At 45.3% G+C, this 23024-nt stretch overlaps 1 protein-coding gene and 1 long non-coding RNA gene across 9 annotated transcripts in view; both read right to left on the bottom strand.

The window, feature by feature from the left end:
- Window positions 1-8401, bottom strand: part of Cnnm1 (cyclin M1) — a 58142-nt gene extending 49741 nt beyond the window's left edge. For 5 of the 7 annotated variants that reach the window (XR_003952827.1, XR_003952828.1, XR_001782623.2 and 2 more), the window contains exon 1: window positions 5453-8401. Coding sequence is in view for 4 of the 7 variants with exons in the window: in XM_006527480.4 (XP_006527543.1) it covers window positions 5453-7025 (1573 nt within the window). In the remaining 3 variants the exon portion in view is untranslated. The remainder of the gene's footprint in view (window positions 1-5452) is intronic. The other 2 variants (NM_001373992.1, NM_031396.3) reach the window with 1 other exon arrangement.
- Window positions 8402-19509: 11108 nt separating this feature from the next.
- Window positions 19510-22644, bottom strand: Gm38568. Of its 2 annotated transcripts, none has more exons than XR_003952909.1 (3): window positions 21891-22644; window positions 21329-21569; window positions 19510-20063 (listed from the first exon to the last, which is right to left on the bottom strand). It is a non-coding gene; the product is annotated as a predicted gene, 38568 (long non-coding RNA). The 2 variants fall into 2 exon arrangements; XR_877866.1 differs by having other exon boundaries at window positions 19510-21404; window positions 21505-21569.
- Window positions 22645-23024: the final 380 nt, after the last annotated feature.

Genomic DNA, 23024 nt, shown 5'->3' with positions numbered 1-23024 from the left:
GTTTGGAGAAGCATAACTTCTTAGGAGACATTTTCACAAAGGATAATTGGTATTTTCCTAAGGAGAGACCGGAGTTCTCTTGCTCTCTCTTCATACACACTAAGGACATGTCACATGGAGACATAGAAAGAAAGAGGCAGCCAGATGCAAGCTAGGAAGAGAGTCTGTACCAGGAACTGTGCTAGCCAGAACCTTGAGCTGGGACTTCTACCATCTAGTATAGTGGGAGGAGGAGTCTCTGTTGTTTAGGTCATCCAGTCTATAGTATCTGGGTATGGAAGCTCTGAAGGAATACACCAAAACAAAGATGGAGGAAAGCCCAAGAGAGGGAGCTTGAATCTCACTTAGAAGGGGGAATAAAATAGTCATAAGAGGCAGATGAAGGGAGGGAGTGGAGAAGGAGAGGGTGGAGAGGGGAACTGGGGGTTCAGGATCAGGTGTGGGGAAGGACAGGAGAGATGACCAGATGAAAATGAATGGAAAGCTGCAACTGATGGGGGTAAAGAGGTGAGGGCATCTCCAGGATGAGAGAGAGAACTGGGATAAGGGAGGCACCCAAGAATCAATGTGTGGGGGGGTGACCTTAGCTGTGACTCACTACATCAAGTATATGAAACCTGAAGAGTTTACTTCCTGTAGCTAAGCAGGAACCCCAGTGGAGCAGTAGAGACACCAACCTACCCACAAAACTTTCAACCCAAAATTTATCTTCAGGCACGTGGGAGGAAGAAGAGACTGAGGGAATGACCAACTAATAACGGGACCAATTTGATACCCATACCATGGGCAAGCACCAATCCCTGACACTATTAATGATACTCTATCATGCCTGCAGACAGAAGCATGTTGTCCTCTGAGAGGCTCCACCCAGCAGTTACAGACTCAGACAGATACAGACACCCATAGCCAAACAGAGGATGGAGCTTGGAGATTCTTATGGAAGAATAGGAAAAAGGATTGCAGGCCCCAAAGGAGATAGGAACTCCACAGAAAGACCAATGGAGTCAACTAACCTGGACCCTTGGGGCTCTGAGTCTGAACCACCAATCAAAGAACATACACGGGCTGGACCTAGGCCTCCTTGAACACATGTAATAGATGTGCAGCTTGGTCTTCGTGTGGGTCCTGAACAACTGGAATGCAGGCTATCCCAAAAGCTGTTGGCTACATGTGAGAAATGTTCTTATAGCTGAGCCGCCTCGTCTGGCCTCCGTGGGTGAGGAATTACCCAGCCTCACAGAGACTTGAAGTGCCAGGGTGTGTGAGGGGGGATATCCAGGGGCACCACCCGCTCAGAGGAGAAGGGGTCAGGGGATGGGGGAAGGATTGTGGGAGGGGTGGGTGAGGGGGGCAAGTGAGCAGGGTGTAAAGTGAATAAGTAAAAATATAAAATTAAATAAAAACAAACAAACAAAAAGATTAATATAATAAGGATGGATAAGAAAGGAGACGTTTGTGTCTTGGCACACTGGAGGGACTACGCTGTCTCTACTGGAGGAAAAAGAAGAGTCATTTGCCGTGGTCAGTGAACAACCCCAATGACTTTGTGTTCGCCTTCAGTCAAATGTAGAAATATGAACCTTGCCTATTTACGACGCTCACTCAGTGCTTGCTTATAATTACACAGTAGTCCCTGTGCTTGATCTGAGGAAAGTAGGACGAGTCATTCCCTGCCATCAAGGCACTCAGTCCTGTGGGAATGAATACCAGTCCTTTGTGAAGCTGGCATGCCAACTGGAAAGCCTGCTTTCCTTTTTTTCTACCCCTGAAGACTGGCAACCCATAAGTACAAGGATAGTATCCTACACAAGCCAAGAGCTGGGTCATGTGATCTGCATTTGAATCTGGGTAATACAGGCTCCATGGCATTCTAAGAATGACCATCTGACCCTTAGAATCAGCCCTTGTAACTGTAGAATCACATAAAGAAAGGCAGGTAGAATCCTACAGTGGAATATATGTTAGTGGTTATTACAATTATTAAACTATATTCATAATCCAAAGAGCGAAAGCTGTGGGTAGCAAGTCAGGAAAAAAGGCCAGTTTTTTTTGCCACTATACTAGGCAGCAGACATTCCATTGGAGGTACAAGGTTAGAGTAGCAGGAGTCAGAGTAGCTGACAAACAGGCTCTGGGCATCTCCAGACTTACCTGGTTCAACCACAGTTCAGTCAGTTTTCATTTATGGAAAGTTGAGTAAGTCATGCTATCGATCTAAGCTTTAATTGTTTTATCTACAAAACGGAGTTCATGATACTTACCCAGGAGGGCTGTTTTGAGTATATATTAAAAAAAAACCTGGCATACTGCCAGGCAGAACTGTCACTCAATTAATGGCAACAGTTGCTCCTATTAATATAATCACTCCCCTCTTTTGCCTCCTAAGGGATTTGTCTAGATGGTTAAGTTACTTGAGATTCGAGGAAGTGAGGGAAATGGAGGAGCTATTAAAGACTAGCTTAAAAGTTATTTTCGAATATAAAGAAAAGCAGTTTAACTTGGCTTGCTTCTCCTAACATGTGGTGTATGCATAAGTCATAGAAATTGGCCACTGTTCTAGGGCTTAGAGCCCGATATAACCTTCTTGTTAATGATTCTTTGTCTCCCACCCAAAGTAGGTCTTCCAAGAAGTGTTAAGAAGTGTTCTCTGAGGGTGTTTAAATCTTTTCCAACTCCAATATAAACTCAAGTCACCCGAGGGCTTGTTAAAAATGCAGATTTTCATCTAGGAGATTTAGAGTAGGGCACGGAGTTCTGCATGCCAATGAGCTCCCTTGTGACTCAGGATGGCGTTCTGAGGAAGTGGCTAGGAGCTGAGAAAACATAGAAATATCATCGTCGGCCCAACGCTTGTTATCATGACCTACTTCTCTTTAATGATCTACCTAATAACAGACTATTAATAGAATATGAAAAAAAAAACTTGTTTGACCAGATTTGGAAATTCTGCATATGGACTCATTTCTCAACTATTTTGAACAATTTTCTGGAACACAAAGTTTGCTTCTAAAGACTGCTCTTATTAACCTCATATATATACTGTTAACTTCCTGAAGGCAGTACATCTAGAGGGATACTACCCCTTGAGTGGTTGTTCAGAGGTATCCTGGAGAACTCCACCCAAACACTATAGGCTATTGCTATTGCTCTGACTGCTTACTATCATTTTATGGTAAGATCCTATTGCTGAAGACACCACACACTCTGCTCACAAGTTATGGAGGGAATCACGTTGGTACTGACTAGGAGGCTTCCTTTTAGTTACTTTCAGAGTACCGGAAGGTACTATGTAGGTTCCTGGAGGGGGAGGAGCCATCAACAGTCTTACCCAGCTGTGACCCTTGTGAATCGAAATAATGACCTATTGTGGTGGTAAGATACCATGGCTGCAATAGTGGCATGCCTGTTATAGGGTAACACACTGCTTTCTGATTGAATTGAAGGCCGAGTTTACAGGGGGAAACATGCCTGGTCCTATAAATCCAGTCAAGAACCCATGGTTGGGGAGCTCACAGGCCCTGGTAGGGGAGAGAAAACCCACCACTAATTTTTCTGCTAAACAGCTTTAGTATCAGACTGTCCTCTAAATCTGTGTCTCTACCGGTAGCATAGCATAGCTCTCAGACCTTATCGGTGAAGATTCTTTGTCCAGTAGATAGTGGTTAATGCAGAAGCTTACAACTGGTCAAAGCACAGAGAAGTGTTAGAGCTTAGTGCTCAGTGGGATATTTGTATCTTTACCAGCCCCAAGGCTCACGTAGCATCCTAGAAGATGGGGGCAGATACATTGTAAAAGCCAAGGCTTAGGGAGGACCAGAGGGAAACATTGTATCCTGCACATGGAAACCACTGCTTTCATAAACTCACAGCTGCTGTGCTGAAGGCACAAGAGCAAGCCAGTGAACACTTAAGCCTAGGGAAGAAGAAGAGAAAGCCGAGTCCCTACCTTTACCTGAGAAGCTATAGATGGTTGATGGCTTTTGGGGTAGGAAGGATTGATGTGACCTTTCGTGGTGTGACCCCTGATAGGCTGACTGTACTCTTGTGGATATGCGGGAAAAGAGGACAAGATGTTGTGAGAATTGGTGCGTGGGGGGTACGTGGAGTGGATGCAAGAGGAGTTAAGAGGAAGAATAGGGCTGAATATGATCACAATACATTATATAAAATAACCAAAGAATACATAAAATTATTTTTTTAAAAAATGTCCTCTGGCACTACGGGACAATGAGACACTTTCTCAAACTAGCTGGAGTTGCTCTCTGCAGAAACGTTAAGCCTTGGTAAGTCTCAGGGGAGAACGCCAAGTGGGAGAGAATGAATATAGAATATGGCAACCCATACGCCAAGCAGAGTGGAAGAGGCCTGGGGCTCAGCCAACTGCCAGGGAGACCTGGAAGATGGGACTGTGTTCTGAATATTCTCAATGGTGACACCCTGGAAGTAGATCTGATTAAAACCAAAAACCACGTGGCAGTCCTGGGACAGATGTGGTGAACAAGGGGCAGGGCAAACACAAGGCCAAGAGGTCTGGCTAGCTCAAAAGTAAGCAGGTGGATTATTCTTGAGTGAATTTGAACTCAGAAGTAGTATCCAAAGAGAAACCCCAAACACGAAATCAAGCGCCATAGAACTTTCTGTGGCACCATGCTTGAGGTTAGGAGGGATGGGGAGATGGTGTCGGTGTCGAAAGAAACCCACTCATTTGGATGCAAGTTTTCTGGTGTCTTCACTCTGGAGAAGTATTTCTTTAAGTCCCCACCTCCCCTACTGTGATGAGCAAACGCTCTTGGTAGTACAAGCACTCCACTGCTTTAGCTAACTTTGAATCTCTAACCTGGCCATTTTGTATGTCAGATGAACGTCTGCTAGTAAGTTAAATATGGAGAAGAATGCGCAAGGAGCCTGGTGCCTATTCTCCCTCACTCGAAGGGGCAGAACTAGAAACCCTGGAGACTTCTGTTTCTGCTCCGTATAGTGTGGAAGCCGCTGTCAGCAACTGGAGCTGTCCAGCAATGGAGTTCCTTCTCTTTGGAAATGGTGAACTTCCAGCTCTAGGAATTTGAGGCAAAGGCTAAGTACGGGTCTCTGTGGGAACTCTGTAGTGTGTAATGAGGTATGCAATAAACTCTTAAGGCTCTTCTGGGCTCAGTCTCACAATACCTGGCACTTGGTAGACACCAGAACTACAGGTGGGAGAAAAATGGATCAGAAGAAATATGAGTTAGCTGGTGAGCCAAGAAAAATGGAAGAGGCCAGGGACTCAGCTAGCTGCCAGCCAGGTAGAAAAACATGAGATATCCAGGGAGCCAATAGCAGACCTTCCTGGAGTTTTAGCGCCATACATAGATCAGAGGTATTCTTTGGGTACCTGAAGCCTCTCATGGTTATGAAGGGCAGTTTTATCTTTGAAGGGGGATAGGAGCTGGGGAAGAATAAGACCACTGCTCACCCTTCTTAAACTCCTCCAGTACAGTGTCCAGCCGGGTATCATTGAAGACACAATGCAGGGGCCTGTTGTAGAAGCGGGTGACTGTGAGCAGCGGGGTACAGTCGTCCGGGTCCACAAAGGCCAAGTCTTTGACGAACAGAATGTCCACAATGTTGTGCCTCTGGTCGCCCTCATACACCGGGATGCGAGTGTAGCCACTACGGAGGATCTCGGATACAGTGGCGAAGTCAAGCACGGCGTCAGAGCGCAACATGAAGCAGTCCCCTAGAGGGGTCAGCACCTCCTCTACCACCTTGGTGCGCAGCTCCAGGGCTCCCTGAATGATGTTGAGCTCTTCCTTCACCAGGTCGCTGTAAGGGTCGGCGGCCCGCAGCGTCTCCAGCAGCTTTTCCCTCGTGTAGAAGGTGCTGATCTCCTGGCGCAGAGCCCAGTCCAGGAGGCGGCCCAGAGGGTAGCACACCGGGAAGGCAGCCGCCATGAGGAGCCGGGTCAGGCACACACTGTGCGAGGCGATGGCCAACCCGTGGCGCGAGCACACCGAGTACGGACAGATCTCGGCTCCCAGGAACACGGCGCCGGTGCACACCAGCGCCGGCAGCCACGGGAAGTGAACCCCCGCCTCGCCGGAGTCCTCCCCGGGGTCCCCGACGCCCGGCGGCAGCGAGGCGTACAGCCAGCCGGCCAGCGCGGCATTGGCGCCGGCTTGGCCCAGGAGCAGGGTGCAGAGCAGATGGGTCCCCCTGCCGCGCACGGCCTGCACGCGGCGCGCCTGCTCCTGCTCGGCGGCCGAGCCACTGTTCCGCAGCACCCGTAACTCCACCGGGTCCAGCGAGAGCAGGCTCAGGCGCAGGCCGCTGAACAGGGCGGACAGGGCCAGCAGCAGGAGCGCCCCGAGCGCTCGCAGCCACGCGGGCGGCAGCAGGTCCCCACCCGGGCCGTAGAGGCGCGGGCGGACGCGCAGCAGGAAGCCGCCGGCGGCGCCGTGGTGGTGCCAAGCGCGCCCGTCCCAGGCGCACAGCGAAAAGAGCTTCCCGCCGCCGCCCGCGCCGCCGCGCTCCGCCTCGCCCTTCCGCAGCTCCCGCACCCGCACCTGGACCAGGGCCGAGCCCGCCACGCCCCCGGGGCGCAGGGGCCCCAGGACCTCCACGTCCGACGCCCAGTCGCTCTGCTCGCGGCAGCGCTGAGGTCCCGGGGGACGCGTGGGGACCGCGCTGGGCGCCGCGCCGCCCGCGCCCGGGGGCTCCTCGATGAACACGAGCCGCGGGGCCCAATCGCCCGTGCCGTTTTCCCCCGGGGCCAGGGAGGGTGCGGGCACGGGCGCGGCGGGGACCGGCGGGCCAGGCTGGAAGTAGACCCGCAGGAGGAAGCTGGTGCCTTCGGCCGCCCGCAGGGTGCCCCCCTCCAGAGACACGCGGCCTCCGGCAGTGTCTTCGGGTCGCAGACCCAGTAACCAGGCAGCGGCGGCCGGGGGCCGAGGGGACAGGGAGAAGAAGAGCAGGAGTACGGCGCCCCGGCTGCAGCAGTCCCGGAGCCTGACACCCAGCGCTGCTGCCGCCGCGGCCGCCGCCGCCATCCTGCACCCGGCGCGGTTGCACGTGATACTGCAGCAAGCCGAGCGCGAGCTGGAGGGAGGGAGGAGGAGCTGGAGCCCGGAATCCAGCCCCAGGCAGGTCACCACGTGTGCTCCCCTTGCGCGCGTGGGCTGGAGGCGGGGGTGGGGGAGGTGATGGTGGGAGTGGTAGGAACCCGCCTGGTGGCCACGCACCGTCACAGTGCCTAGCCTGGATACACTTAAGTATATCTGAGCCCTGGGAAGGCTGGGTTTGGAGCATGGCCTCCTACATCTGTAGTTCCTCCTCTTCAACCTTCCCCCATTCCACTCCCTGCCCTTATGGCGAATTCCCGGCAGTAATTCCAAACTGCAGGCTCACTGCTTCCCATTGGACCCAGGAAATTTCCCAGCGTTTTCCTTCTGTCCTTCGTGTTCTTGCTTCTAATTAAAAGATATTCTGGTGGTTGGTCCTATGAAATCCGTGAAAAAAATTGGCCTCAATCAAATTCTAGCTAATCTTTCATATTGTAAAAATTTCCAAATTATTTAAGTGCAATTCCTTGTTAAGATACCAGTGTTAATCAATAAATTGAAATGCATTATGGGACCAATTTGGAACAGAGTATTATGCATCCAGGAAAAGACTGTACAATACCCAATGTCTATATAATTTGGAAAAGTCACCAAAGAAAAAAAATAGTAAGGTTCAGGACCATGATGCAATATACCGCCGTTTTGTTAAAAGTATTCACGGATAAAGTTTATGCACATGCTCGTGTATGCCAATGGGAGGATGCTCAATAAATACAATAACAGGATTAGTCTCAATGCACAGATTAACAAGAAGTTGTTAAAAGAATACACAGAAACAACTCTGCTTTTCACTCAGTTCCTTCTACGGTTTACATCAAAAGCAGGAAACCGACATTGGGGTAAAACTCCTATCATTTTGTCATATCTAAATTTGTGTAACCACCATCACTGTAGTAAAAATACACACCCGACTGTTCCCCAGGAAGATCTGGGAGCCTTTCCCCCACTGAACTGCTCACGTTATTTCTATCCACCATCTGCTAGTGTTGCTTTATTTTTATGACTCGATTCTTAAGTGTATGTAGCAAAAATCACTTTTTTTTTGTTATATTGCTATGTATGTTCCATTGCGTTTTGAGACTGGGTCTCATGTCACACAGGCCAAGCTCACTCGATTGCCAAGAATGATTCCAGGATTACGCATGTGCACCACGACCCTCTGCAATGCTATTACACACGTCGATGGATGCGTGTTCATGTACCCATCCTAGTAAAAAGTAGTTCCATTCTGACCTGGGGATGTAGCTTGCTTGCCTAGCACACAGTAGGCCCTGGATTCCACCCCCCCCACCCCTCCCACCCCAACCCCCGCCCCCCACATCACACCTGCACTTGGAGTGGGTGGTTCCATCCTTGGCCTTTTCCTCTGTAGTTTCCTTTCCCAGAGAATCGTATGAATAGTAAGCAAGCAGCGTTTGGAAGCTGCCATTGCTCACTGTGTGTACTTAACATTCATCCAAGTTGCATTTGCCAATAACCCATCCATTTGTAGATGAGCCGAATTGATTATGTGGATAAGTCACAGTGTGTTCATCTAGTTAAGGAATGATTGAGCTTTAAACATTTGGCAGCAGTTTTCATTCCTTAGGTGACTATACCATAGATATGTACAATATTTAATTAAATAAATAATTGCTTATTTTGAGGTCACATTTGTGTGTGTGTGTGTGTGTGTGCATTTTTGTGTGGTTGCACATGTGTATGTGTGTGCCTGTACCATTCATCTTGTTTTGCTTTTAAGGTGAACTTTCTCATTGGCTTGTCTAATTCTGCTAGGCTGGCTGCCCAGCAAGCCCCTAGAATCCTCCTGGCTCCACTTCATTAGCACTGGGTTTCCAAGCAAATGCATCAGCCCCAGCCCCACCTTGCATTTCTGTGGATCTAACTCTAGCCTCATGCTTCATGGCAAGCACTTGACTGAGTTATATCCTCACCTCCTGAAGTTACATTTTTCAAGGCCATTTTTATTTTATTTATTTTGATGTTGCGGATTAAACTCGTAGCCTCCTGAGTGCTAAGCAGTCTGTCTGCTACAGCTCTGGTTTTATTCTCAATTGACAAACCATAATTATTTATGGGGAGTGGTTGGTGTAGGTATAGATAGGGAATGATCACATTAAGGCCATTGACATCTCAAATATCTTTGCAGAAATGAAAAGGTTTAAAATCTTCTCTTAGTGCTTTGGAGCTGTTCTGGATATCAGCTGGAATCACTGCTGTGTGGTGCCACGGCAGACTGTTCCTCCCTCGGAGCTGTCACTTTGTAGCCATTGGATGGCCGGCATCTCCTTTTCTAGGTCAACCTCCTCAGTAGCAGCTGATAAACACCATTCTACTCAGCCTCCATCAGACCAACCTTTTCTGTTCTTTCTTTTTCTCTTAGATCACATGTGTATTTTTAGACTTTGCTTGACTTTATTTGTGTATTTGTCTGACATATATGGGGTAGGTGGAGGCCAGAAGAGAATGCCAGACCTTCTGGAGCTGGAGCTATAGACAGTTGTGGGCTGCTCCATGTGGGTGCTGGGAACTCTTTTCCTCTGAAAGAACAACAAGTGTTCTTAACGGCAGAGCCACCTCTCCAGCCTCTCATTTCTCTCTTCTAGTTAATCATGTGACTACCCATTAATCATGTAACTGTCATAAAGTAACCCAAATATAATCTCATTTATTTCTACTCATGAAGACTACAAGGGACAATGTGCTTGGTCTAAGGGAAGAGGTCAACACATGATAACAGATTTTATTACTGGGAATTTTAATACATTTTCTAGTTTTATAAAAGTAGTATAGAAAAGTGTCGCGTCTGCTCTCGACCAGCAAGAACGACATGACCACCAGGCCTTCTAACAGCAGTTTATTCAGCAAGTTTCAGTCTTCATCTCTCTCGCTTCATCTTTTTTTCTATCTTTCTCCCTCGAACCCTGGGCCTCTCACTCTTATATACTCTCAGTCCCCATCCACTCACAGCAGGCCACCCCACCTCACCAGGCACGCAGCTTCAGCCAATCAGGGCGGCAGGGGCATGTCTCCACCAAATATGGACTTGTTTAAACCGCCAGCATCATGGTGCACCTGTGCAGCTCTCACGATGGTCATGGCTTATTTCCAGGTGTATGAGGAAGTCAGGTGCAAGTCATAAGACTTAACTGCAGTCCCGGGCGCCATCTTGGGACTGCTGCCACACCCACTCCTCACAGAAAAGGTCAAAATGCATGGGGTGCCCATCTACAATATAACCCCTACATCTGACTAAGGCTCAGGGAACATCACTGAAGAAGGGAAGGAAAGACTGTAAGCAGCAAAGGGCCAGGATACCAGCTGCCAGTTAGTGTTTTCTATATATGACAGGGAAGATGCACCCCCACCCATCACATCTTGGCACATGGTTGCCTAAATGAAACCTGAGAGATGACAGTGTGTATGGGGGAAGTCTCACAAGGCCCTGCCCTTAGATGAAGAGCAACAGACAACCAATGGCTGTTGAGAGGAGAATGAGCGTCCTGATAGGCTATCCGATCTTTACCCATACATACGTATGAGCAATATTAAATAAACTCAGCAAGGTGTACTTATATATTTATCAGTTAAGAACAATATAACTATTATATTAACCATACAATAACAATATAGTTATTAGCAATAATAACTAAAGAAAAAGAGGCTATAATTTGAGGCGGAGCAGGCTGGGGGCAGGGATCTTCATGGAGGGGGTTGGTGTGAGAAGGAGGAGTATATGTGTAGTCCACATAGTTGAAGTTTAAAAATTAGGTTTAAAAAAGTTAAAAGCAAGAAAAAAATAAATTAAAAAGAAACAGAAGACACAAAATACTTTCCCAATTCTTCAAATGTATAAACTCTTCTGTTTACATTGTGTGTGTGTGCCCACACGTGCCTGCGTGTGTGTGTGTGTGTGTGTGTGTGTGTGTGTGTGTGTAAGTTCAAAAGCTTTTCTCTCTACATGGATCCAAAGCTACATCCTCACTAAAATCTCTCATGTCTCACCTGGCAATCTCTCCCCCCACCCCCGAACCTTCTAACACAAAGACACTGGTTTATCATAAGGGCTCTTGCACCTTTATTAAGCCAAATATTTGACCATCATAAAAGTATCACCTAACACTTTTATCAAGCTGTAGGTGCACATGATTGCCCTGTGAAGTAGAAATAATTACATCTACCTAACAGGGTAGGCTAAATGGTTAGAAAGACATTTTTAGAACTCTATGCTTATGTTCCTTTCACCATGAAGAATGGAGCACTGTAAACAAAAAGAATTCTTCCAGAAATATTAGACTAGGAATTTAAATCCTAGATTTTGGATAAAAAAAAAAAAGGATCATGTGCTCACAATAATAAAATTTTAACACAGACGAGCATGAATAAAATAAGTTGTAGAACAACCAGAGCTAAATGTGTAATCTTCAGGCACAGTCTTTTAAAAATTTCTACACAGATAAGAAAATCACACACACTTGGGCTCCCTGCATTTTCTATAGTTTACAAAATTCTACTCTGTTTTCTGCCACTTACCAAATCAAGATCTTTCCCTTCGATGAAACAGAAAGTGCTTGCAAAAATAATAATATTCACTCATATCCACTCCTTCCCTGCTCTCAAGTACCCCATCAGTGCCTCAGGCACACAAAGTGTGAGTTTTTCTGCCAAGCTACATTGCAGCCTCCCATCAAAGTCAGTTTATAGGGAGGGGGAGGGGGAGGGGGAAAGGGGAGGGGGGAGGGGGAGAGGGAGAGGGAGAGGGAGGGGGAGAGGGGAGGGAGGAGAGGGAGAGGGGGGAGAGGGAGAGGGAGCTTAAGAGTGAGCATGTTCTCTATCTCATCAGATCTATAAACAAGTGTTAGACTTAGAAAATCAATTAGCTTTCTGAGCCCAGTTCCTCATCTGTGAAATGAGTTCAGCTCTCCACCCCTTCATGAGTCAGCATGTAAGGGCTAATGACCCCCAGGTGAAGATAATCTAGAGAGACTGAGTATTTTTCCTTTAGCTGAGCACTAGGTCCTGGAAAAATACTGGGTTTCCTGAGCTCGGCTGTAACTGCAAGGATCCTTGGGGGCAGGTCCAGCTATCCTGATTGTCTTCAGGAGGAGCCTACAAAAATAGCTCCCAGGAACCAATATGCCCCATCTTCCTCGTTTGTAAGGCAACAATCCCCCATTTCCTAGAGAAAGGGAGGAAGTAATGTTTACCTCCAATGCCATAAGCGTGCTGTTTCAGAACGTAGCTACTAGAATGCTTTGGCTTACGCTGTTACTTGCTCATCTTTGCAGAAAACGTGTTAATTCATGAAGTGCCAGGTCCTGGGCTCAATGTTGACACTCTCCTCACCACCCTGGAGCTTGGATTCTGCTAGGAAGACAGGCATGAATGGAGACTGCTTACTCACGGAATTAGGGAGCTATTCAAAGTCCATGGCGTGATATATCTTCAAACCCGTCTGTGGAGGAGAGTCTAGAAAATGAAGTCTCAAAATGAGATGTAGTGGAAACAAGTCTATAAATTTGGAGAACAAGAAAAAAATATTTTCTTCTGTCTTCTATTTCTTTTTATAGTACTCTTACAAGTGTGAAATTATATTAGTAACATTCCTAATGACAATCTGTCAACCTGCATTCTCTGTACCATGCCCACTATCCTTATAACCTTCATAACAATCGAGAAAACTATTTGGTTTTGTGATTCTGTGACATACACTGCTAATGAATCTGCCTTGAGCCTACAATTAAACTTATTTTCACATCTGTCTATTTTTGTGTGTTCATATATGGGTGGGTGTGTTCGCCATGATGCTTATGTGGAGGATAACCCTTTCAGTGTGAGGGTTCCTCAGATCAATCCCAGGTTGTCAGACTCAGTGGCAACCACCTATTCCTGTTAAGCCATCTTGCTAGCCCTCCAAAGCCTATGGTTTATTGATCTTTATATTTAAATTGATTTTTAAGTGTGTGGATAAATGTGTGTTTCTGGGTGGGGAGACTGTGCACTTCAGTGCAAGTGCCTGACAGCGTTGTGTAGACAGACAGATGTTGGATACCCTGGAAATGAACTTCCAGGTGGTTATGAGCCACCTGAGATAGGTGTTGGGAGCTAACTCCAGTCCTTGGCTAGAGAAGTACATGCTCTTAACCACTGAGCCATCTCTCCAGGCCCCCTTCTTTGTTATCTTTAAAAATCAGCATACAGTTAATGGATTTTGTGTTTATATTCTCAAGCATGTATATTATTGTGTAGTCCTCAAATTTAACCTTCCCAATAATGTCTTTGAACACCCCTTTTCTTTTCCTCTCTGGGTCTTCCTGACCCCAAATAGTTCCCTTCCTCCTTTCATGTCACATATGCATATAATATGTATATTTAAATCTAGATTCCACATGGTATTTATTTTTCTGTGTCCACTTTACTTTCACATGAGGATCTCCAGTCACGTGCATTGTATTGCAAAATTATTATTTTTCCTCTATGGGCAGCTAATTAATACTCTATTGTGTTTATACCACATTTTGTTTACCCATTCATCAACTAGTGGTCATCTAGGCTGATCTATATCTTGGCTATTGTGAGCAGTGACGCACAAGTGGGGATTTTCAAGCATTTCTGTGATATGCTGACTTAGACTCCTTTGGTTAAACATCCAGATTTTCACCAGAGATACATCTCCCATACACTGCCTGACAAGCACCATCCACACCATTTGTTGTTTGTTTTCTTGATGGTAGCCCCTCTGACAAGCACAGAGATGGAACCTGACTCACCTCACATGCAAGCTGTTACTTGAATGCACACGCATGTGCGCACACACACACAAAGAGGCACACACACAAAATGAGCAGGAGGGAACAAGTAAATAATAAATACATGCAAATAAAAAAAATAAAGTTAGTGTCTTAGTTTGTGTTTTATTGCTGCGAAGAGACACCATGACCAAGACAACGCTTATAAAGGCAAACATTCTACTGGGCCTGTCTTACAGTTTCAGAGGTTCAGACCATGATCATCATGGCGGGAAGCATGGCAGCATGCAGCCAGACTTGGAGCTGGAGGAGCCAAGAGTTCTAATCTCAATCTGAAGGCAGCCTGGAGGAGTTTCTGTCTTCCACAGGTAGCCAGGAGGAGGCTCTCAAAGCCTACCCCCACAGGACACACTTTTTCCAACAAGACCACATGTATGTATTCCAACAAGGCCATGCCTCCTAATAGTGCCACGTCCCATGGGCTAAGCATATATAAATCACCATAGTTACGAATATGGCATAGAAATATCAGACAACGTTGACATAAGGCTTACTGGGCACTAGGTATAAAGTAGCTCAGTTAATTTTTTTTTTCAGAAAAACCTTTAGCGTAGGTACCATTACCATTTCCATTTGTAGCAGAGGCAAGTTTAGCTACAGAGTGATTAAATACTCAGTTGATCAAGATTTATCCATTACACACAACATTTTACACTATGTCCCAACTGTACTATCTACTGAGCTTTTGTTTATTTACCTATATAGTTTTACATGGTGTACTTTCAATGTCCTTATAATTTTAGTGTCCCCTCCTTTTCTTTCTCCCTTCCTCCTTCCCTCCCTCCTTCCTTCTTCCCTTTATCATTCTTTATTCTTATTCTACATTTCTAGAAACAGTACTTAGCTGGCAAATAAACAGAGGAATGATCCCTCAACAATTCTTTTCTAGCCACATCCTGTTCACAAATATGCTAATGAAATTCTCAGATGACTTTAAAAGAAGACACGTTGCAGAACCTAGGACAAGCCAAAGAAATATAAAACATTAGGAATATGGTAAAGAGACTGACACTCGACTTGGAAAAAAGTCAAGTACAGGTACTTGGGGAAAAGTAGTTGGAAGGAAAAGTTTTTACAGGGAGGGCAACATCTGCAAAACAGTAATGGTTGTAGAGACCCCAGGGTGATGCTGAACAGCGAATCAGATATATGAATGCTGTGTAATATTGTGAGAAAAATATGACACTGGCCTCTTGTCCTAAAGCAGGGAAATAATGTCTTTTTCCATCTGGCCATAATGACAGATAGCACCTGGGATGCTGTTTTTAGTTTTGGACACTTCATTAGGAGAAACTTGTTGATTAGCATTTGGGAGTTTGGAGGCAAGAAACAAGAACAATTAAAAGCATTTATTAGACATGACTCACCCATTCGAATCCAATGGTGCAGAGGGATAAAGGACTGTAGCTCTGCTGTTAGCATGAGTGGCTGAAAAACCATTTTAAATTTAGCATAGAACCATGGACTGTTGGGCCAGGGAGGGTCTTCAGAAATGGCTTTTTTTGGGACCTAAAAGTTCTTAGGCTAAAATTCAGTCAGCAGGAAATGTTATGCTTTGAACAGACATCTAGAAGGTTTCTCAAAGCATAGACTTGATAATCTTAACATTATTTACCTGTTTTAAGACTTCAGTAGCTTCCTATAGCATTGTAAATAAATTCATCCGTGTTTCAGGGACCCAGAAGGTCCTGCTGAATATGGTCTTCACCTGAGTCTCGTCGTCGACTACCACTCTACCCTTCGGGTCACCAATCTTTTACCATACCTGCCTTCTTAACGGCTTTCCTCCCATCCCATACTCCTAGTCCAGCTTCTCAAGTTGTGGGTTCTTTCCCATCTCTCTTCCTTCAGTGAGCATCTTATTTTCTGTCTCCATTCCTAGTCCATCACCCTGTTTATTGTATCATCACAATGTGTAATTTTGGTTTTTATTTCTTTATTCCTTGAAAAAAGACCTTTCTTTTTAAAAAATTTTTCTTTTATATTAATCATTTTATTCATTTCCATTTCAAATGATATCCCCCTTCCCAGTTGCCCTTCCACAACCCCCTCATCCAATTCCTCTCTCCCTCTCCCCTTTGTGTCTATGACGGTGCACCTCCACTTATTCTCCCACTCCTATCTCACCGCTCTAGCATCCCCCCACACTGGGGCATCAAGCCTCCACAGGACCAAGGGCCTCCCCTCCCATTGATGTCTGACAAGGTCATTATCTGCTACATATACAGCTGGAGCCATGGGTCTTTCCATGTGTACTCTTTGGTTGGTGTTTAGTCCCTGGGAGCTTTGAGTGGTCAGTTAATTGATATTGTTCTTTATATGTGGTTGCAATCTCCTTCAGCATCTTCAGTCCTTCCCCTAGCTCTTCCACTGCGCCCCCCCCCCCCCCAGCATAGTCCAATGGTTGACTGTGAGTATCTGCATCTGTATTGGTTAGGTGCTGAAAGAACCTCTCAGGTTACAGCCATACCAGGCTCCTGTCAGCAAGCACTTATTGGGATCAGCAATAGTGTCTGGGTTTGGGGTCTGCAGATGTGATGGATCCCTAAGTCGGGTGATCTCTGGATGGCCTGAAAAAAAGACCTTTCTTATCTCATCCCTTCCTGTTCCCAGGGCTTAGCATGTGAAATTAGTTAATACTGTATTCTTACAATATTCCTGACATTATTCACTATTTCTCAAGAATCAGCTCATTTATTAACTCACAGAAATTCTATGCAGTAGCTTTTCATTAGCTCCATCATAACTAGCTTATGATATACAGAAAATAGGAGGCAGAGCTAGGATTATGGCTTGAGAATATAAGTTGCCCAGGGTCTGAAGTTCAATTACCTGTATGCTATCTTTTCCCCCAGAGAAGAATTCAGGCAAAGGATTCTTCTCTATACTTAAAAATTCATCACTCACTCCTATTGTGTAAAATAGAAAATTTAGGGAGGATAGTTGAGGAGAGAGCAATTGGGATCAAAATAGCTGTAGAACATATGAAGGAATAAGAGTTGTGCTTTGTGTGATAAAGTCTTGGAAGAGGCAGGTAAAACAGGAGTTGTATTTCCTGGTTTATTAGGAAGTGGAGAATTGGTCTGGAGTAGAGGGGTTGGTAGCAGGACCGTGAATAGGCTTATTTACCAGAGATCAAAACATAATCTTATAACTACTTTGGAGTGAGACTTGAGAAATACTTGCTTAACCAGAAAAACCAGGCTACAGTGTTTCCAAAATTGAGCCTTAAATTTTTTTCCTGGGAATGGAACCCAAATCTTGTTCATGCTACACATGTGCCTCTGAGCTACACCCTTGATCTTTCCAATGCCTTTTTAAGTTGAAAAGTCAAGTGATTCTGTGTCTATTATATGTGGAAGCAAGGGTATGGGAGCCAAGGATAACCCTATGTTATACAACAACAAGGTCTTTTGATGAAGGAGCATAACACTTTAGTTTGCATGCTATCTGCTGCCATGCAGAACGAGTATGTAAATACCCTGTCAAAACCGAAAGGATTTCAGCAAGAAAGACATGGTGATATATTGCAATTATTTGGACAAACCACTATTATTCAGGTAGGTGAATATTATCAACAACAACATTGTCCTTTTGATTAGCAGGAATGAAAACATATTTATAGGAAATTTTGTTAGCTCACTATGGTGGCCTTGGTTTCTTCAAACTCAATTTTCCTGTCTCCAGTCCTTTTTTGTTGTTTCTGTTCTCCATTATTATTTTTTTTGACAATTTCCAGAGTAACATTTATAAAACATAGACTCATTGTCCTGTTTTGGACCTTCCAACGGTTTTCTATTGCTCATAGAATGAAATGTGAACTGCTTATCAGGGCCAACCAAAGTCCTTCACAGGTTGCTTTCTCTAGCCTTCTGCTTCATTTCTATTTGTTAGCAAGTGGCAGAGCTGAGATTTGATCTGTGAATAAGCTACATCCAGAGCCAATATTATTTATAAAAACACATTATTATATAATGTGTGTGAGTGTTTTGCTTGCACGCATGTATGTGTACCAGCTAGGTGCAGTACCCATGGAAGTCAGAAGGGTACTTTAGATCCTCTGGAACAGGAATTTTATAGAGCAACTATGTAAGTGCTTGGGAACTGAACCTCAGTCCTCTGAAAGAGCAGTCAATTCTCTTATCCACCAAGCCATCTCTCTAGTCACAGAGCCAATAGTTTCCCCCTGCCCTGAGACAGGATTTCTCTGTGTAGCCCTGGCTGTCCTGGAACTAGCTCTGTAGACCAGGCTAGCCTTCAATTCATGGAGACCCACCTGCCTCTGCCTCTCCAGTGCTGGGATCAAAGGCACACATTAATTATCTTACCTTCTTTGCCTCCGTTGCCTCAGGACTCAGCCATCTCGAACATTCGTTCCAGTTTCTTCTGTTGGTTACATGCTCTCTTGTCTTCAAGTTTTGTGGAACACTGCCACATTGCTGCCTCTGCTTGGACTACCCTCTTGCTTCAAAATCACTCCCTTAAGCTTGCTTATTGACAATAAGCAGTTTTCTAGGACTTTATTCTACTTGATAGTTCTTTAAAAAATATTCCATTTGTTTTGAAGGTGTGATGGGCAAGCTAAATTTAATTTCTCTCTAAACATGGCAATTTGTTTCTTGTCCTTATCCATGAAACTCATGTTACAAAAAGCAATCTTTCAAAAAAAAACCCACAAAAACAAAAACAAAAAACACCCCAAACCTGGCACTTTCATATCATCCTTCAGATTTCATCTTGGAACCTTCTTCAAGAGTCTTCCAGTGATTTTCCTCATATCGAATCGAAACCCTGTGCCTTATGTTGCAACAGTTCCCCGTCTCCTGGCAGCTAGCATTCATTATGTAGATATTTCCAGCTTATGACAGTTCACTTTCTGGTGTTTTGACTTTGTGGCAGTGAAAAGGGATACACGCCCTCATTAGACGGATTTGTTTTAGAAGGACTTGCTCTGTTTCTCATGCTGGTCTTGAACTTGTTTTCCCCCCTGCCTCAAGTTGCCAAGTGCTGGGATTAGAGAAGTACAGCCATTACGCGTGGCTAGGACACTTTTAATTTTTATTTTCATGGGCTAGCAATGTGTGGCATTGAGGCAGCACAGCTAGCTAGGAAATAGAGGGGGCATAAAAAGGTTCTGATTTTCTTTTTGTTGGCAGACGCACATAACTAGGCAGACCATCTGCGAAAGTGCTGAACTTCCTTTTCTGAGCAACATCTTAAACAAGGCTGAAAGTGGGTGATGAACTAAGTCTTAAGTCCCTATGAACGATGTCACAAGCGTCCTTGTAATCTATGTATATCTTAAGTATCCCTCTGAACAGTTTCTTCTTCACTATCCCTCCTGTCTGCATCTGGAAGCTGGCACGGTGAAGCCAGCTCATCAAGAATAGAATTTGGTTGATATGAAAAAGGAATCTACCAGCAATACTTTATAATATCCCACATTAGGATTAAGTAGCTTCAAACTCTCAGATCCCAGATCTCATTAGCACTGAGCCAGTTCAGTGCTTTCCTCTCCTACCGCCCACACCTCATCTCGACTCTCCTCAGCTGCCAAATGCTTAACCAATCTATTCATTGTCTCACTCTATGTCTTACTTGCTATTTCATTGCTGTGATTAAATACCACAACCAAGGCAACTTATAGAGAAACCTTTATTTTGGGCTTATGGTTCCAGAAGGTTTGAGTTCATGAGAATGAGGTAATGGCATGGCAGCAGGGCCAGGAAGCTAAGGCTCACATCTTGAACCACAAGCATAAACCAGCCCTTTGCTGGTGAGCTGGTTTTGTTTGGCTGTGGTTCGGCCAGTCAGGTCAGACAGTAGCACACTGTCCTGAAGAAGGCTGGAAGGCAGCGCTGGGTGGAACCGCCCCACATGCCCGAAGTTGGGCTTCCGGAGCCGCAAGGCATGTTGGGAGTCTCCTCACGGGTCTTCGTCGTCCTCTGCGCAGCGGAGCCACGTGCTCGGCCTTGCCCTGACTTTCTTGTGACTAGAGCGGCCGGGCTCGACAGCAATGTGGCTGATGGCTGAGGAGTGGGGTCAGGTGACCGAAGCCCCTGAGGAGAGCAGCCTCGTCATGACGTGAGGGCGTTATGGAGGGCGGTGTGGTTCCATGCCGCCTGCCATGCTGGGCGCGGCGGCCTGGCTGCGGCCTCTGAGGAGAAAACCCAAGAGTGATACCTGAAGGAGTGAGAAAACTCCATCTCCAAGCCAGGGAGGCACAGAGGGCACCGGCGGTGGTGTCCTTCTCCTCTTCCAGCCGTTGGGATGCAACTGAGGCACCTGAGAGAGGAGGCTGAGAGAAGTGCTGTCCTTGGGAGGGACAGAGAGCAGCGGGAGGACAGAAGGAGGGTGAGTACCACCCTCTTTGAGGACCTGTAGTTGCTGCAGCCGGGTGATGGAGGACGCGTTGTGGAACTGAGGATAGATGAAAGACCAGGACCCAGCCTAAGGACCTGGTTGCAATCTGGTACTATAAAGGCGCCATGGGAACTGTGGTCCAGGCTTTTTCCCTAGCGGAGCCCAGACAGATTACCACGTTCTTGCCTGCTTGACTTCACCAGTCCACTCTTCCCACCCATCCTTCCCTTTTGGTTCCTCGAATTCGCCTTCCTTTGGCTTTGTTTCTCTTTCACTTCAGGAAATCTTTTCTTTCTTTCTTTTTCTTTTCTTTAAGAAAAGAATTATATCATGTTCACATATGTGCATGTCTCTGTGTAGGTGCCACACTGGGCCCTGGAGGTCAGAGAACGGCTTGAGGGGTTCGGTTCTTTCCTTTCACCATGTGGGTCATGTGTGTGGAACTCAGGTCACCAGGGTTTGTTGGCAAAATGCTTTACCTAATCTTGTTGGTCCTAAACCTTGAATTCTTAACATTAGAATTCTGGGGGGGGGGGGGGTCTGTGAGTCTGTGACCTAGATTGGGCATAAATATCATATTTAATACTATATCACTGCTTAAAAATGTGTTGACATGGGGTCTTGCTGTGTGGTTTTGAATTTCTTGGACCAAAAGATTCTCCAGTCCAAAAGTCTAGAGTATGTGGAGCTAAGGCAGTTTACACTGTGCACATTCCCCATAGATGTCTTGAGGAGTAAATGGCTGTGGGTTAGAGGTCACTCAACTTTCTGATCATACAGTTGACAAAACTCTACTAGTTCCTTTTTTCTTCTCCTGGTAAGTCTGGGTTCTTAGTTTCAAGGCATTCATGGTAGAAAATATTGTGAAGAAGAATATAGTAGGTATTAGTATCATCTCCAAGGCTTTCTCCTTTATTGATCTTACCTAAGGCTCTTGATGCCACCAAGAGCTTGTTTCCTAAGTGTCAATAGGTTCTAAAACTTCTTCTTCATTTTGTGAAGTTTTAATTTCATATTTTAGAAAATACTCTGTGGGGAAAATTTGTGTTTGTGGCTTACCATATTATGCCATGTCGTCCATTCCTGGCAGGTAACTCCTGATCGTTTCTCCAACTCAAAGGGCTCAGCAACTAGCCTGTGCTCAGAAATGGCCAACGCTGTTAAACATACCTCTGTTCTCTTGATCTTTTGGCCTCGTATTCCTTACTGTGTTTGCGGATTTCTGGTGGCTTTACCTATTGTGTGCCATTTATCCAGCTGTCGTTGTAAGTGCTGTTTGTCTGTTTCAGAGTACTTCATTCTACACGGGAATTCAAGGATTAGGAGGTCTATGCTTTAGGAAAGATCCTTTGGAAGACACTGTAAACAAGCTTTTGAAACTTTCTCCCTCCCTCCCTCCCTCCCTTCTTCCCTCCCTCCCTTCCTCCCTCCCTCCCTCCCTCCCTCCCTCCCTCCCTCCCTCCCTCCCTCCCCTCCTTCCTCTCTCTCTCTCTCTCTCTCTGTCTCTCTCTCTGTCTCTGTCTCTCTCTCTCTCTCTCTCTCTCTCTCTCTCTCTCTCTCTCTCTTTCTTTCTTTTCCAGACAGGGTTTCTCTGTGTAGCCCTGGCTGTCCTGGAACTCACTTTGTAGACCAGGCTGACCTCGAACTCAGAAATCCGTCTGCCTCTGCCTCCCGAGTGCTGGGATTAAAGGCGTGTGCCACCGCTGCTCAGCAAAGCTCTACTTTCAACAGAAAGTAATTAAATAGACTTGCAATATGAAAAAATGAGTTATGTTTAGGGGCTGCAAAGATTTAGCCATGCTTAAAACTAGATTTGGAGAGTCAGAGAACACTTTTTTGGAGGCAGTGTTGTTTAGCAGAAATGCTGTTTTGGTCAATGCCCCAAATTGAGAAATTATGTCAAGTTGCTTTCCAAATTATTTTTTACCCAAACCATCTTATTTATCTTCAGGTTAACCATAGAATTAATGTATATATAGATGCCCTGTTTATAGATGAGGGCATATCTTCCTTACGGTGATGAAGCTTCTTTCAGGTTTCTATAATAAATATTTTCAGTTTTAGTGCTGTATCTATAAACATAACTTAATATATATTTAATGATTTGTTGTATAGATGAACAGTACCCTTATTCTGTTCTGTGGAGAGGCTGTTCAATGTGGCTGTTGAGAACACAGACTCTAGATTGTCTTTTTATCCTGATTCTTCTATTGTTTATTTGTATGACTTTAAACAAAATAACTTTAGGTACTTCAGATTTACCATTTTAATTAACCAGTTTTTTGTGCATGTACATATGTGGTATATGTACACATTCTTGTAAAGGTATATGTATATGTGGAAGCCAGAGGTTCACATCTAGTTGTCTTCCTGGATTCATCGCCACCTTATTTTTTTAAACTTAATTTTAGTTTTTTGTTTCTTTTTGTTTTTTTTTGTTTTTTGTTTTTTTTTCGAGATAGGGTTTCTCTGTATAGCCCTGGCTGTCCTGGAACTCACTTTGTAGACCAGGCTGGCCTCGAACTCAGAAATCCGCCTACCTCTGCCTCCCGAGTGCTGGGATTAAAGGTGGTCGCCACCACGCCTGGCTAATTTTAGTTTTTAAAATTTAGTTTTCAAATTGTGTGTGTGTACAGTTAAGGGTTGTGTATGTGACTGAAAGTGCTCACTGATGTCAGAGAAAGAAGTTGGATCCCTTGAAGCTGGAGTTACGAGTGACTATGAGCTCCCTGACACAGGTGTTGGGAACTGCTCT

This window comes from Mus musculus, chromosome 19, assembly GCF_000001635.26.
Source record: "Mus musculus strain C57BL/6J chromosome 19, GRCm38.p6 C57BL/6J".
Classification (NCBI taxonomy): Eukaryota; Metazoa; Chordata; class Mammalia; order Rodentia; family Muridae; genus Mus; species Mus musculus.
The sequence above is the reverse complement of the archived record's forward strand: the minus strand, read 5'-3'. Positions and strand labels throughout refer to the sequence as shown.